Source organism: Myripristis murdjan, chromosome 3 (assembly GCF_902150065.1).
Source record: "Myripristis murdjan chromosome 3, fMyrMur1.1, whole genome shotgun sequence".
In the NCBI taxonomy this organism is placed as follows: domain Eukaryota; kingdom Metazoa; phylum Chordata; class Actinopteri; order Holocentriformes; family Holocentridae; genus Myripristis; species Myripristis murdjan.
In genome coordinates this window covers 9255606-9270762 of record NC_043982.1, presented here as the reverse complement: position 1 = coordinate 9270762, position 15157 = coordinate 9255606, and the positions used below count along the sequence as shown (strand labels likewise).

At 40.7% G+C, this 15157-nt stretch overlaps 2 protein-coding genes across 3 annotated transcripts in view; one reads left to right on the top strand and one right to left on the bottom strand.

Moving 5' to 3' along the window:
- pde3b (phosphodiesterase 3B) overlaps nucleotides 1-8046 on the bottom strand; it is a 54756-nt gene extending 46710 nt beyond the window's left edge. Inside the window, exon 1 of one of the 2 annotated variants that reach the window (XM_030077032.1) lies at nucleotides 6913-8046. In XM_030077032.1, the coding sequence (XP_029932892.1) occupies nucleotides 6913-7800 (888 nt within the window). In that variant the 5' untranslated portion in view covers nucleotides 7801-8046. The remainder of the gene's footprint in view (nucleotides 1-6912) is intronic. The other variant, XM_030077031.1, reaches the window with a different exon arrangement.
- A 478-nt stretch (nucleotides 8047-8524) lies between these two features.
- Nucleotides 8525-14531, top strand: LOC115377201 (proteasome subunit alpha type-1-like). The gene is made up of 10 exons (XM_030077034.1): nucleotides 8525-8636; nucleotides 9114-9158; nucleotides 11529-11630; nucleotides 11751-11854; nucleotides 11957-12045; nucleotides 12197-12267; nucleotides 12356-12485; nucleotides 12941-13020; nucleotides 13200-13304; nucleotides 14203-14531. Exons 1-10 carry the CDS (start codon nucleotides 8634-8636, stop codon nucleotides 14260-14262), a joined length of 789 nt encoding a protein of 262 aa, XP_029932894.1. The 5' UTR covers nucleotides 8525-8633; the 3' UTR covers nucleotides 14263-14531.
- The last annotated feature ends 626 nt before the right edge of the window (nucleotides 14532-15157 follow it).

Below are 15157 nucleotides of genomic sequence, written 5' to 3'. Positions count from 1 at the left end.
ATCAATGTCTGAATTACATCATCATGTTGCTGTTTAATAAACCGCCAAGAGTATTACAAGCACATCCACTAAGAAAAGGACAGATACACCGTCTAGTGTGGCGTGAGGTTTGTGCCCACAGACAAATGAAAATGAAACATGCTTTGTGAATTTGCATGTGATCAGTAAAAATGAATGTTAGCATTTGAATCATATGGTTTTTTTTTTTTTTTTTTTTTTTTAATTCTCAAAAGTGGACTAATATTTACTTATTTAATTTACTTACTCATTTTTTAAACTTACTTTTACTTACTTTTTTTTTACTTCAATTTTATTTACTTATTTACTGAAAAGGTTACAAAATGAATGTATGATCCGATACAAATTTGCAAATATGTAGTTAACCTTTTAGAGCCACAATTTCAAAGCAATCTAGAACTACCTAGAAGTCCCGGGAAGCCGAAGGAAAAACAAGTTGGATACTCTTGGCAGATCCAAACATCTACTATATCTTCTTCCCGTGTTTATCAAAATATATATATACTGTGAATTACCTACAAGTGAAAAAAATAATTAATAATGATTTTATACAATTTTTTTGTGCTGCTTTGTGAATTTATTGACTGACTTTACTGACGGGCTAGCAGGTGGTAACATTGAGGCCCCACTAGCTGGTTGGCGCAGTGTGAGTGTTGCAGGACTGCAGTCTTTGGTCCGTATTTAATTCTACAGTTCTGCGCCACAGGAGGGCAGAAATGCATCAGTGGCCCGTATTAAAAATGAGCCTGAACTCGATCGCTGTCAGTTATGAATTTCACACCTCAGACTCATTTGGTTTAGCCTTCGTATCTGGCCTCACAAAGTTGTAAAAGTCAAGGTTTGAGTCAGACGTTCACAACGGCCTCCCTGTATGAGAGAGATGGGACACTGCAGACGCTACGCAGGGTATGTTTCTAATTTCTGAATTGATCTACTCGGTTTCTCTTGCTGCTCAATTTCACAATGACTTTGCCGACTTTCATCCACCAATAGGTGAGTTTATTATAAAACAAATGAAACTTGTCCTTGTCAATCAGTTGGAGAGGACAATTCCTGCGTGACAGTTTCTGCGCATTTCTTTCACTCCCTTTGAGATATTTGCTATTGCTATCCTGCATCTTAGTTATTAGGTAAGTAAATATTTTGAAACAATTGCTGTCTAGTTATTACAAGGTACTCCCAGTAATCGAGATGGCAACAACTGTAAGATGTAATTGTGTAAAATCTAGCCAGAGTTTCCCTTTCATTTTACAAGCTGGCAAGAGCGTCTTGCTTTGGTTTGGAAGCTGGCTAGACTGCGCTGTCACTGGCAGAGGGTGCCTCCTATTTCCACTGCAGAGAAGGCTCGTCTTTTTGGAAGTGAATAGAAGTGAATGAGCCCAAAAGGTCCGCCAAAACTGATAATGCGAATGCAAGTAAAAAAAAAACAAAAAAACAGGCAGAACAGGAAGGCAGTCGGTGGAGTGGAGACCTCCGCCACAGTCTCAGCTGGAAGTTACAGCTGTTTGTGCCAAGCTACAGTCTCTTCAGGCAACACTGTTGTCATAAGCCACGCCCCCTTTTGGCCAATTGGTGTAGAAAGGTGCTAAGTGCCACCAGGACTGAGGGCCAACCTCCTCAAAGGGTTTCATGACATTACGTGAATGTATTTTGGAGCGCTGTCGGTGCTAAGCCCTGCCCTTGACCCTGCCCCCTTAACGCCACCTGGCAAAAACAGGTAGAAACTTCACTGGCCCAAGGCCAACCTTCCTACCAAACTTTACATGCATTTGTCCAGAACTTTTTGAGTTAATCCACAGATGGATGACAAGGCCGATCATACCCTGTTAAAGGTTTCACCTCCTCAGCAAAGGTTTAAAAAGGATAACACTTAAACCAGTGTTCTGTAAAAAGGCCCTGTTTAAAAAAATCTGGGGGGTGGACAGGCTATTTTATTTTAGGGTTATTTTACAGGATTATTTGATTTTATTGTCTTTATTTAAACTTTAAAAACCATTTACGACTTGCCCTCAATTACAATGCTGTTGTGTATGTATGTATATGTTGTCTCTCTTGTGCTAACCTGACATCAAAAAAAGCAAGTTTGCTGCAGGATAGAGTGACCAAATTAAACAACATGCTAATGCTCAGCAGGAAGCGGAAGGCGAGGTGTATCCTGCCAAAAACTGGCGGAGGCCTTATCCCAACGGTCAACGTACTGTAAGTGACGTCTGGTGAACTATGCGAGGGTATTGCTGTGGAAAACACAACTGAGTCCTTGAGTGTTGGAATTCACACATTCATAGAAAAATATCTGAACGTGGAGAAGCTGCAAACTTGAAATAGGCCTATATTTTCTCAATTTTTTTTCTAGGCAAAACTCCCCGTGCAGAGCCAGTGACTCGCTGTCAGAAACACATATAGATAAAGATCCAAATAAACGACCACACACTGAACTGACTACTAAACTACAGGAAAGTCAGTGCAGTGCACGGTGCCTGTTTTCTTGAATTTTTCTCGACTACAGGTACAACTCAAACTTCTCGAGTCTGCTGTGGCAACCATACCGATACCATCTCCCATTTCACAAATGCAGAATGCTGTGTTCTGTCCAACTTTTGCTATATGCGCTGTGGGGCATTTGTTGTGAGATAATTCAACGAGAAAAAAAACAAGTAAATAAAACCTCAGTTAAAAATCTTGGTTCAAATGTCATCATTCAGCTTCACTACTAACACAAAATCGGACTGAACTGGTAAAATTGAGCGTCCTGGTGGCGCACAGTTCCCCCCAACAGTCTGTCAGGCCCGGGGGAAACTCCCATTTACATTGGAATGAATAGGATGGTGCTTTAAATTGCCTCCATGCTGGTCCAGAGCATTCAGATACAAAGAGTTTGTAATCTGAGTGACAAAGAGTGAATTTCTCAATTTTGCTGTTGTGTATTTATGGCAGAATAACTTCAGCCGAGCATGAGCTTGGATACACACTGATTGTTTCTTTGTTTTGCAGGGGAAAAAACCCACCAAGTTAGGAATTTTTGTGACTCTCATTTGTTCTTGCCTCCAGCCACCCTTCTGCTCCTACATTTTGGATCATGTTGTGAGCTCTAAAAAGCTCCAAAGAAGAAGTTAACATTTCCCATCAGATTAATCCTCAGAACTAAATCTGAACTAAATCTGACTTCTTACATTTGAGCTATTGGTGTAAAAGCTATTAAGTAGAAGGTTAAAAGCTGCTGGTGAACTGCTGGAGCTCATGATATTCCTTTACAAAAAACGGTCATGACCTGAAATGCCAAACACCCCTGATAAGATATGAGGCTCTTGTTGCCACAAGCAGCCAATGGCTCACCTCCCAATACCTGGCTTTATCACCGTTTTATAATTTCCACGAGATTTAGCTTTTAACTCGTTTATCAGGGTGATTTCCATGTCAGTTTATAATCACTCATTTATCAATATTGATTTTTTTTTTTTTATTTATTTAATTTTATTTTTGCATGATTAGAACATCTCCATTTTCATCTGTAAAGGTGTTTTTACTTGTTCATGACAGACTAATAATGCCATGTCTTAGTAGAAAATCAAACCTGGAAACAAAAACAATCCAATCTCTGTAGCTTAAAGGCAGAGGATCAGTGCTCTTAACAGACAGTAGTGCGGGGGGAATGGCTGTGCTGTGTGCAAAATGTGAGGTAAAATGAAGAACATGTGTGATATCACCGCTGAACCCTGAGTGACCCCTTCTTTCAAAATCTTGCTTTGTGCCTCTGTTTGCCACTGCCACAGAGTGTGGCCATTGCTGTAAGGATAACTCCTCAATAAATAGAAGAGGTGATTTTAATGAAAAGACAGCCTATCCAGTTGCTGACTGTATTATGGGATTATTGATTAATGATGCCAATTGTCCAAAAAAAAAAAAAAAGATAATGACAGCCCTGTAATACACAAGTATCTATAAAAATAATAATAATAATAATAATAATTCCCCATGAGAACAAAGCATCTGAGCCTTGATGCAGATACTGGTGTTACAAATCAGACTCCTTGTTAAACCTTGAGAAACCTACTGAAGACTTGAGACAGTTTTGTTACATTATGTGCTACCCAGTGAATATTACTCCCTATAACACCCTACAAACTGTTTGCAAATACCAAAAAGTCAGTATAATACACTGTAGTCTCTTTATCTAATTTGTTTGTCCTTATTAGCCACCTTCTTTTTTTTTTTAACCTGCGGTGCAGATCATGTCCAGGATAAGTGTTTATACAGAACAAATACACCTAGAAAAAATATTTGACTTTGACATTTATGTTTCACATTAGTTGATAGAGATGCTGCCTTTACCATACAAGGTTTCTGAGGACAAAGCAGTACATAATGATGACGATGGTAATGATGATGATGATGATGATGATGATGATGATGATGACAGTGACAACACCAATGGCATGTATTCTAGGGTGGCTGTTTACTTACAGAGGTCATGAACAGATTTGCACAATTTTGTGTAAAATACTTCCAGTCAAATTTGCTCAAGTCATAACAACAACTTTCAAGTCAGTCAGTCCAACAGGATGCAGCTAAAGATTATTTCAATGATCTATAAATCTACTGATTGCTTTTTACGAAACTCCAAAAATTAGGACAAATGTCCATCACACATTACCAGAGCTCAATAATATAAAAGCATTTATTTTATAATGACCTGAAACAGAGACAAGCAAGCAAATACTGTGTACAGTATGAGAGGCTGTAAAGGCAAGTGATTTCCTGGATGAATGACACAATCAATTATAAATAAAAGGATCATTCATTTATCAAAATTGTAGTTGACTTTCTGTTGATCAATTGATTTGATCAATCAACTAATTGTTGCAGCATTTAAGTCCAATTTCCTTGTCAAACAGGTCAAGACTGAGGACGAGTCACGAGCTCCACTGGGTCGAGTCAAGTCACAAGTCCAACATGAATCAAGTCAAATGTGAATGTCATTGCGGGAACTAAAACCCTAATTTTACAGAATAAATCCCCTTGATTACAGTTTTATTACAATTCCACAAATAACAAGGGAGACAAAGCAAGCATCATATTACAAGTCAAACTCAAATCTCAGGTCTTAAGAAAAAGCATTTCTCAACTCAAAGCCAATTTCCTTCTCTTCCAAGTGCAATCTCAGATTGTCAAATCTGGGGACTGAGTCAGACTTGAGCCTAAATCACACCACCAGAGCCCCTGTGTTATGAGGAATTTATTCACGGGATATATTATCATTTGATATTTCTTGCTGTTACAGTATATAGAGCCACAGAGAAAGACTATGTGCACTACAGAGCAAAGGCCGTTATGTGACAGGTCAGGCTACAGCAAATGGCATTAACGGTCAAATAATTGTCTTATGATCTGTTGTAATATTTATAGACATTGAAAAAAATTGTTAATAATTCTGAGCTGTGCATTCTGATATTTTTTATTTTCTGGAGGAGTCAAAGGCATATTTCAATGTGCCCTGCTAATGAAAATCAAGTGCTAACAAAAAAAAATGTATAACTGCTTACACATTTTGACAATATTTCTCTTATCATTGCTGACCACAAATGACAAAAAAATATTATGTGTGAATTGTTTGCATATCACACAGGGAAGAGCTGCATTGTGCAGACATGTTTTTGCTTTTGAGTCCATTGTTGAAAAGTGATGCAGGGCAACAATTTGCATCAGCTTTCCAAACAGTCCACAACATGATACAGTGTATGCAACCTGATATTTTGAATTTTGTATGGATATTACTCGATATACTACAGGGGGTATTTGCTTACACGGCTGACGCAAAGCGGTAACATTTAAATATTTCATTTCAGCAGAAAGTAGTATCACTTTTATAGTGGACCTGTTTCCTGTGTGTGTTTATGTAAGGCTGGTTATTGCGGGCTTACACACTAGGCCCAAGTGCACCAGCAGCACAACAAAGAAAAGACACACACACTCAACGTGAACTGTGGACACTGAATCACCTCTGCTTGTGTGCTACATCATTTGTCTTCGTAATTGCTGAAGTCAGATAGGACTTCACCTAGGCCACTAAATTTGCCATACTGCTGGAAATACCCATGCAACTGAGGAAGCATGATGTAGCCTTGATATTTCAGTTTAAAAACTTTTTAATGACCTCATTCTCAGGCCTGTGCCACAAAAATGAGAAGGTGAAAACTGGATTTCTGGTATCTGTGCAACTGGTCCACTGATAGACTGAGAAATGTCACATTAACATTATGGCAAAACAATCTTACTGTTAACACAGGGCAAGGTTATCATAAGCCCTATAGGTCTATGTCAGCTTTAAAGCGTTCATATTTCATTATAACACTGTATTCGTAGGCCATCACAACATACTTTTGTAAATTAGCTGAAATTCAGAAAAATTTATTTGACACAGAATTTGGATAATGGCTGTTACACATGTAGGCCTCTTTAATAACAGAGTAGAAATCATTTTAAGTTGCCTCTTACCAAGAGCAGACCGTACTGCAATAGCCTATCCACACAAGACCCAGTATCAATTTTGTGGCAAGAATATTATCTGCATTTTTACATTAAACATTTGGATAATTGGTGACTCATTCTTTATGAATTGGGTCCACTGATTGCACAGCCTGGGTGATTGTTTTTTTTTTTTTTCTCTGATCATCCTGGTGAGCAAATATAATGTTAATTTTGAAGATGCATGGATAGACGTGTGGAGGAGTTGTTTATCCGCGGCTCAGCAGTTTGATTTGCTTTGTGCAGCCTACTTTATGAGATTAAAAGGTGTTTTCCTCCCTGGTGCACATGTGCTCACAGGGCATGGGCAGCAGCATTAGGCCTACTTTTGCGACTGACGACAATCTGACGACACCTGCATTGAGGACCTACCTGTTCTCTGGATATGCATGGCAATGAAGGTCTGCGAGGCATTTTACAACTGCCATAGTAGCTGGTCGACGTCTCCCCCAGTGAGACGCAGCTGGACCGTCTCCTCGGCCGGATCACTGGGACCTTTTCCTCCGCGCTGGAAATCCCACTCGGCGCGTCCCTCGATGGGTAGTAATGGTCAAAACAGAGCCCCAGCAGAGAGCCGGATACCCCCGCGAAGCAGGCGAAGAAGGGTCGGGCCAGCACGGGCAGACCACTCAAACTTGTGAAGGAAACCAGCCACACAACGCTGGCGAAAACCAGTATGAGGATACTGTGTTTGAGTTTCAAAGTGGGGATCAGTGTGAGCAGACCCACACATCCCAACACGAATAACAACCTGCCCACCATTTGCATCTGGTGTTGGTCCTCTCCCCATTGCAAAAACCGCAAAACCAAAAAGTCCCCAAGGTAGCACGATGCTGGCAGCGACAAGAGCCAGCATTTATTACTTTCTTTCTTTTCCCTCCTCAGATAAAACGTCAAAAAGAAGAACGCACATCCTATGCTGAATAAAGGACTGATGGACTGAGAGAAGCCCGACAAAAAAGTCCGCAAATCCCACAGCGAGTCACTTTGCAAGCTCCTGGAAATGAGAAAAGAAACTGCAAAAATGACAAAGGCGCCGACGTACAGGGCAGAGATTTTAAACACTTTTGAATTGAGGATGTCTTCGTTGCAAAACCTGCACACGTTGAACAAAAATCCCCTTTGATGGTCCTGTTTCAGAGGGGTGACGCAGCTCTTCACATAGCCGTTCCTGAAGCTCTCCGGGCTGTTTACACTTCCAGAGCCGTCGTGGTGCCTTATTTTGCCGTGCAGGACCTCTCCTTCCTCCCGTGCAGCCATGTTTCGACTGGAGCTCCTCGTATCCACTCTAAAGTTTCCCTCTTCTGCTATTCACGCCGTGTTAACGCTCGACTACATGACAGCAAACGCACTCCATGGTCACTCAAACGTGCTCCAGCACTTGGACTAAAGAAAGAAGGTGAGATGTTGTTTTTACAGAAAGCGGGCTCTCTGTCGTCGCCTACAGGCAGACAACTGGAACTGCAGCGCCTTTGCAGCACTGAACCAAACCCTCCTGCGAGCTGCACTGCAAATGATGACAGCTCTTCATGAGCCTCTTTGTGTTTGTTAGCTGGCTGCTGATTTTGTTCTTGTTGCTGCTGCTTCGCTGTGAACGTGATTGTTTTTTTTTTTGTTGTTGTTGTTTTTTATGAGGCAGAAAAATGCCAGATGCACATGGTCACCCTTTTAATGAGTGACCTGTTCATACACTCCAAACCTGCTCGGTTAGTGTCCATATTAATGTAATCTAATTAAAAGTTTCATTTAAGTCATATTCTAAAAAAAACAAATTAAATTGCCTCTCGGTCAGATGCTCCATTAGTCCACGCTCACAACAGTCCCTTAGTGTTTATGAGAGCTCTTATTTGCTGTTTGTTTGTTCAGTTTAAAATGCATGTACGCCCGTAGAAGTGGTGAATGTTTTTGTCTTGATGGTACTTTATGTTTAAGCTAATTTCTCCCCTGTTCCTTCTGTGCATCAGATAGATCCTGCTCTGGGATCGCCTACTTCCCCCTGGAGCACATTTGGGCAAAGTAAGCGATTGTCGACAAAACTGATCGGGATAACGTGAACAAGCGAGACTGTTAGCTAGCCCGTTAACAGGCGAGCAATGGTAAGATTTCCAGGAAAATATTCTCTGTTTTAGTACACTTATGAGCAAATGTAATAGATGCAAATCTGTTATGATAAGCAAGGCAAGTTGAAAAGGCGTATGTCACGACTGGCAAGCAAATATTAGTGTTAAATGTTATGCTAATGATGTCCAATGCGGATGAGTAAGCAGCTCGCTAACGTTAGCCGACAAGCTAGCTAGCATGACTGACGTATTTGGTACAAACATTGCCGCTGGTGGCTGAGAGCAACCAACCTTGAGCAAATTTAGTGTCATTTCAATAACTGTGATGGTGTAGGTGAGGGTACGTTTTTAAAGTGGCGAATAGTTGTGACTGTTAGTTACATGTTTGCTCATTATAACCAGAAGAAGCCAACTCGTTTGAGTTCTTCATTAACTCGCATCATGGTTGTTGGTGCAGCCTTGTTAACTCAAAATAAAATCTTCATCAAAATATCTCTTTTGTCTCTCCCTTAGTTCCGTAACCAGTATGACAACGACGTTACAGTCTGGAGTCCTCAGGTAACAGCACAGCTTATCTTTACACCGCTTCATTTTTATTATTATTATTATTATTATTATTTTAATTTTTAATTAATTAATTTAATTTTGGTTCAAGAAGACGTCAGTTCCGCGAAAGTGATGACAAACTCAGGGCTCAATGTGACCAGATGCTTCAGATAGCAAGTGCTGTTTTTAGTAACTGTTGGAAGATGACAGCAGAAAGAGTTGATGTACTGATTGTTCTAGTTGCTGATTATTATTCATTTTTAATACCATGCATATTTACCTGGAAAGAAGGCTCTGGGTTAGAATTTCAGTCTTGATTTTTCCTTTATGGAGTTTGCTTCCTCTCCCTCTCCCTCTCCTTCTCCTTCTCCCATCCTTTCACTTTCTTCCCACAATCCAAAGACCAATAGATCAGGTGAATTGAAGACTCTAAAATGTCTATAAGTTTTGATGTGTGAGAGTGTTTGTCTGTCAATGTTATGGCTCGTTATGGATTGGCAAACTGTCCAGGGTGCTTCCCTGCATTCCACCCACTCGTGCTGGGGTGGATCTAGCCCCCCATACCCCAGTATAGGAATAAGTGGATATGGAAAAAGGATGGATGGATGGAATTGTGCCTTGCATTGAAACATAGGTCTGTCATAGGTAAATATAGCCCATAGAGCTCAACAGCTTATCTATGACCACTCCCATCACAAATGGTGTCAAGATGTTGCTGTCATTCATCTGAGAGTGTTTGCACTGGGAACTGTTGGAGGAACTCTTGACCACATACTGTGTGGCAAGATGCGGCAGGTCGAAGACGGGTTCTGGTGCAACGGCTTCCCGCTTGAGCATATGCAATATAGATAGATAGATGGGGAAAACAGACATTCAAACGTGTGATTTGATTGTTAAAATGATTTTGCTAGGTCTTGTAAGTTTCATGCCCAAATCCTTGTGGTGTGTGCCACATTGGTTAGGACATGAAGCTCTGTCATGTTCAGAGGAAATTTTAAAGTATGAGTGATGCATGGACTACATATGCAAATACCAAGGCTCTAATGCTGTATTATGTAAAACTGTTTCTTGGGTTTGGTTGGCACATGCAATACGTGGATGTCAGAGCATGAGAGCAGACTTGGGGTTGAATGGAAACTGGAGTGGCCATATATCAACCTGAGATTGGAGTCTATGTTTAAAAGTTTGACATATTGCCACTCCAAAGTGCTGCATTTTGCTCCACTGTCACTCATGATGCTAATACATGCCAGAAACCCTCTGCATCCTGCAGATGCATCCAACTGTCTCGGGGTTGTTAATTCATGATCCTGAATCCCTGTTAAAATCTTTTTTTGTACAGTATCAGCCTTTTCACATAGCACGCACGCATAAACTCATCCACACAGTAAGAAAGGTCTGACTTTCGGTATTAATTGATTTTTTTCATTGGTTCAGGTGAGTGATGTCACATTAAAATACATGTGTTCCTTTGGAAGGTTTTTAAGCAGTTACTTCTTGACTCATGATATATCGTTAAGATTGCATCCAAGGTTTTGAAAAGGTCATGTTGCAATGCAAGATGCAAGGAATTGCAAATGAGTGACAGCAACATCTTGAAACTTTTCGATTTAGACCACTCTCTGCCTCCCCATTGTTTTATTTAGCCCACTTTGGTCTATCATCCATCTTCTTGCCATGTATTTGGGTCAGCGTCATGATAGGAACAGTGCAAGCCTAGCAGCCCAGAAATGCTTTCCTTACCACCGTCCTCCAGCTCCTCCTGGTGAACCCCAAGGCACTCTGAGCTCACTGGGAATGTAGTCACGCTGCCGTGTCCAGGGACTGCCTGGTGTTTCCTCACAGTGCACTTCCACACTAGGGTGGGGAGCTCAGTGAGGAGTGCAGAAGAAGAACTTTAAAATGGAGCTGCGTTTCTTTGAAGTATTTTACTTGAGAGGAGTCGGCTGAGTCTGGGCACGTGGCAAGGATGCCCCCCAGGTGTCTCTCAGTGCAGATATAACACCATGGCCAACTGGGAGGAGATCCCAGGACAGGTTCAGGGTACGGGGACTGTGTCGCCGTGAGACTGGTAGCACCACAGAATCCCCCAGGAGGAGCTAAAGGAACTTGGTAGGGAAAAAGACATTTGGACTGCTCTGACGGCCTTGTTGCCACAGTGACACTGATCCAGACATGCAGCAACACAATACATGGATGAGATAACATTCGAGTGTACAATGTGCTGGTCAGTAACCTCAGGAAACTGTGTAAGGACTAAGTTTATATGCCAGAGGACCAAGTCACGAGTCTCACACAGTGTCAAAAGACCATTCCCAGACCAGACTCAGTTTAAACCATCAGGTATTCTATGGTGAGCTCATCATATCTCTTGTTTTTCAGGGACGCATTCATCAGATTGAGTATGCAATGGAAGCGGTAAAGCAAGGGTCTGCAACAGTCGGTCTTAAATCTCGCACTCATGCAGTTCTGGTCGCCTTGAAGGTACCTATTGTTGATTTTGACTAGATGCTGATACATTTTAAAATATATGGGAAAGAACTTGGTGATACATGTTTTGGTGGCAGGCAGCTTTTATATCAGTTGTATTCTCCATCTCCACAGAGAGCTCAGTCAGAGTTGGCCGCTCATCAAAAGAAAATTCTTCATGTAGATAATCATGTTGGAATCTCCATTGCTGGCCTCACTGCTGATGCAAGGCTCCTCTGGTAAGATGGAACATGTAGATAAAGTGTGTTACTGAACGTACTGACAATGAATCACTGAGACGTACAAACTAACAATGCTTTCTGCCACATTTTCACCCTAAGCAACTTCATGCGTCAAGAGTGCCTAGACTCTAGATTTGTCTTCGACCAGCCTCTTCCTGTGTCCCGCTTGGTTTCACTCATTGGGAGCAGTATCCTTTCACAGCCACGCTCTATGTTGTCCAGCATTTGTTTCCATTTGTCTTTACCATGAAAATCCACAGCATAGAAAATTTCTCATCTATGGGAATTAGTTGTTACTCTTGCTGTGATTTAGACAAATTGCCTTGACATGTCGTGCAGAAACCCAAATACCTACACAGAGATATGGAAGGAGACCCTATGGTGTGGGGCTGCTTATTGCTGGATATGATGTAAGTTGTTGCCTGTCTTCCTCTATGTGCATAAATAATATTAATTAGTTGCATTAATGTTTTTTTTTTCCCCCTTCTCCTCTCTCAGGATATGGGGCCACATATTTTTCAGACCTGCCCTTCTGCCAACTACTTTGACTGCAAGGCCATGTCAATAGGAGCCCGTTCCCAGTCTGCACGCACCTACCTGGAGAGACACATGGATACTTTCCTTGACTGTAGGCCATTTGTCTCTTCCCTCTTCTGTTCATCATTCATTCTTTGATACTAGTTTCCACATCCAAGTTTATGGAAGAAATGCTATTGTGAAGGAGGCAATATATGGAAAGGGGTTACTGAAAAAAATGCTGTGTAGAGTGATACTCGTTTGGTTGTAATCCTTTACTCAGTGTAACACATCAGAAAAAACTCCAGCTTGCTAGCCAGTGTTTTTATAAACATGACTATTACTAACCCTTTCCACTCACCACATTTTGCCCTCATTGCTGGCACAGTAGCTGAACCTGCAGCTGTTATCATGAGTGTTACAAGAAAGTGCTAAGATATATTTCAAATTTAAACTGCTTTATTGTTTGCAAGAACATTATAAATGTATGCAATCAGGGTTTTATTAACGTTACACTTGATAAAAATAGCTTAAGTTTTAAAGAATCGACTTGTTAATTTCTTTAAGGTAATCTGAATGAACTGGTGCAACATGGTCTTCGTGGTCTAAGAGAAACCCTGCCCACCGAGCAAGATCTCACCACAAAGGTAAAGGATAGTCCAGAGGTTAAATGAATAATTCAAGAATATAGAGCTGTAGCATGTGTAGCCAATGGTCAGTGGCCGATACGGCTCAGTGATGTATTTAACAACTTTGCTGTTGAATTGAACCAGGCAGTGAAATCTTGAGCTGATGAGCTGGTTTTCGAAACTGTCCATTCTTGCAGAATGTGTCCATCGGGATTGTTGGCAAGGATATGGAGTTCACGATCTATGACGATGATGACGTAGCCCCATTCCTTGAAGGCCTTGAGGAGAGGCCACAGAGGAGGGTAAGTAGCATAAGAGCAGGACGATAGGCAGGCAGACAGCAGTCAATTCCAGATGTTGTGAAGCGATATATGTCAGAGTTGTACTTCTTAACTTGGAAGATAAAATATACCGGACAATATAAGGGTCAGTGATGTCACATCTCACTTTTAGCTTTCCAGTAAGCTTTTTCCCAAATCAATATCTAATGTTTTAGGTCATTCCAAACAGTCCAATGACAAAGTGATTCACTCAAATATGAGCAAAATATTTAATTATTTTAAAATATGAAGCAAATATTTTCTCTACTGTGCTGTACTGTGCACATTGAGGAAGCCGTTGTAGCTGAGAGAAGCCACCTAAATCACAGCAAGTAGAGAGCAGTATGTGGCTTCCTCACTTTGATTTCACTGTACTGCAGCATCAGTGACAAAGTCTTGGCAGGCAGGACTTTTGCTCAAGCATTTATCATTCTACACATCTATTAAAAAATATTCTTCTGCACTTAATCAGGTTTGCTGTGAAAGATTTGTTCAAGTTTAGCTATTTAAAAAAAAAAGCATGGTGAAAAATGCAAAATAATCCAGTAATCTCAATATTTGTCTGTTAGGGATTATATAATGTCTTTGTCTTGGTAAATTCGCTGAAATGAAGAAATCGATATAATGGAGCAGAATGGTTGACTAAATTTAAAACATTCCCATTAAGATGAATGAATAGTTTCAGTTCATTCATGTGCATTTGAGTCATTTTGGTGGATATTTACTGTCCACAGGAGGGTGCTGCTGCCTTCAGTTTTTAAATGTACAGTGGGCATGCAGGAAGCTGCTTGGCTGTGCATCAAATTCATGAAGGCTATGGTTCCATCAATGCACAAAGGCTCAGGATGACAGTGCGTTTCTGTTTATCTTGGTGACACAGGTGGCCCAGCCTGAAGAGGAGTCTGCTGCAGAGAGGCCAGATGAACCAATGGAACTGTGAGGCTGAAGTTACTGCCCGCTGCTGAAAAGTTGAAAAAAAAAAACAAAAACAAAAAAAAACTCATCATTTATTGTACAGTTTCTCCTTAACTGTTGCTCCACTCATACCTAAAGCATTCATCTTACAAACACAGTTCTCTGTATCTGTGAATGGTCTTTTCCACCCCTTTATTTTCTACATGTAAAATGTTTGTTTATTTTTGCCATTATAATAAGGAATTTTTGAACATCTCTTTAACCACCAATAAAAATACATTTTTGCTGCAGTGATCACTGTCCACAATATTTTGACATCAGAAGACAAATATAATATCAAGAGGCAGCTAATGCTAATATGGTAATAGTAATATCTGAGATGGTTAGCGGACCTGCCGTGAAATCGTGAGCAACTAAAGGTTGTTTGGCTTTCTATGTGAGTACAACATATGTGACAAGATCATGTCCTCTGATGCCTTAAAAAAAAGCTCTTTTGTTTCTGAGAACATCTTTGTGTAATTACATAAAATATTTAAAATATTCTAAGAGCTGAGGCCTCTCGCAATAAAATGTTCCCAGGACACTGTTCTCACAGCATTCCTGACCCTTGTGTTACTCCTCAATTAGCAGTGTTTTTCAATGCATCACTGCAAATCATGAAATTTGAGGAGTCTTGTCAACTTTGGTGACATCATGACCTGCTGGGCATCACTACTACGATGCACCAGGCTGGTATACAGCAGAAATACAGCATGTAAACATGTCTGGTCAGTACAAATAGTCACCTGTAGCACCATTACCTCGAGGGCTAGCTGTATATGTCTAAAACTTTAATTGCCAAAGTGTGAAACTCTCACAGATGAAGGGCAGCCAATTGTTTTTATGTGTCTTATTTTTGTAGTAGACAGTGTCTCTGTTTT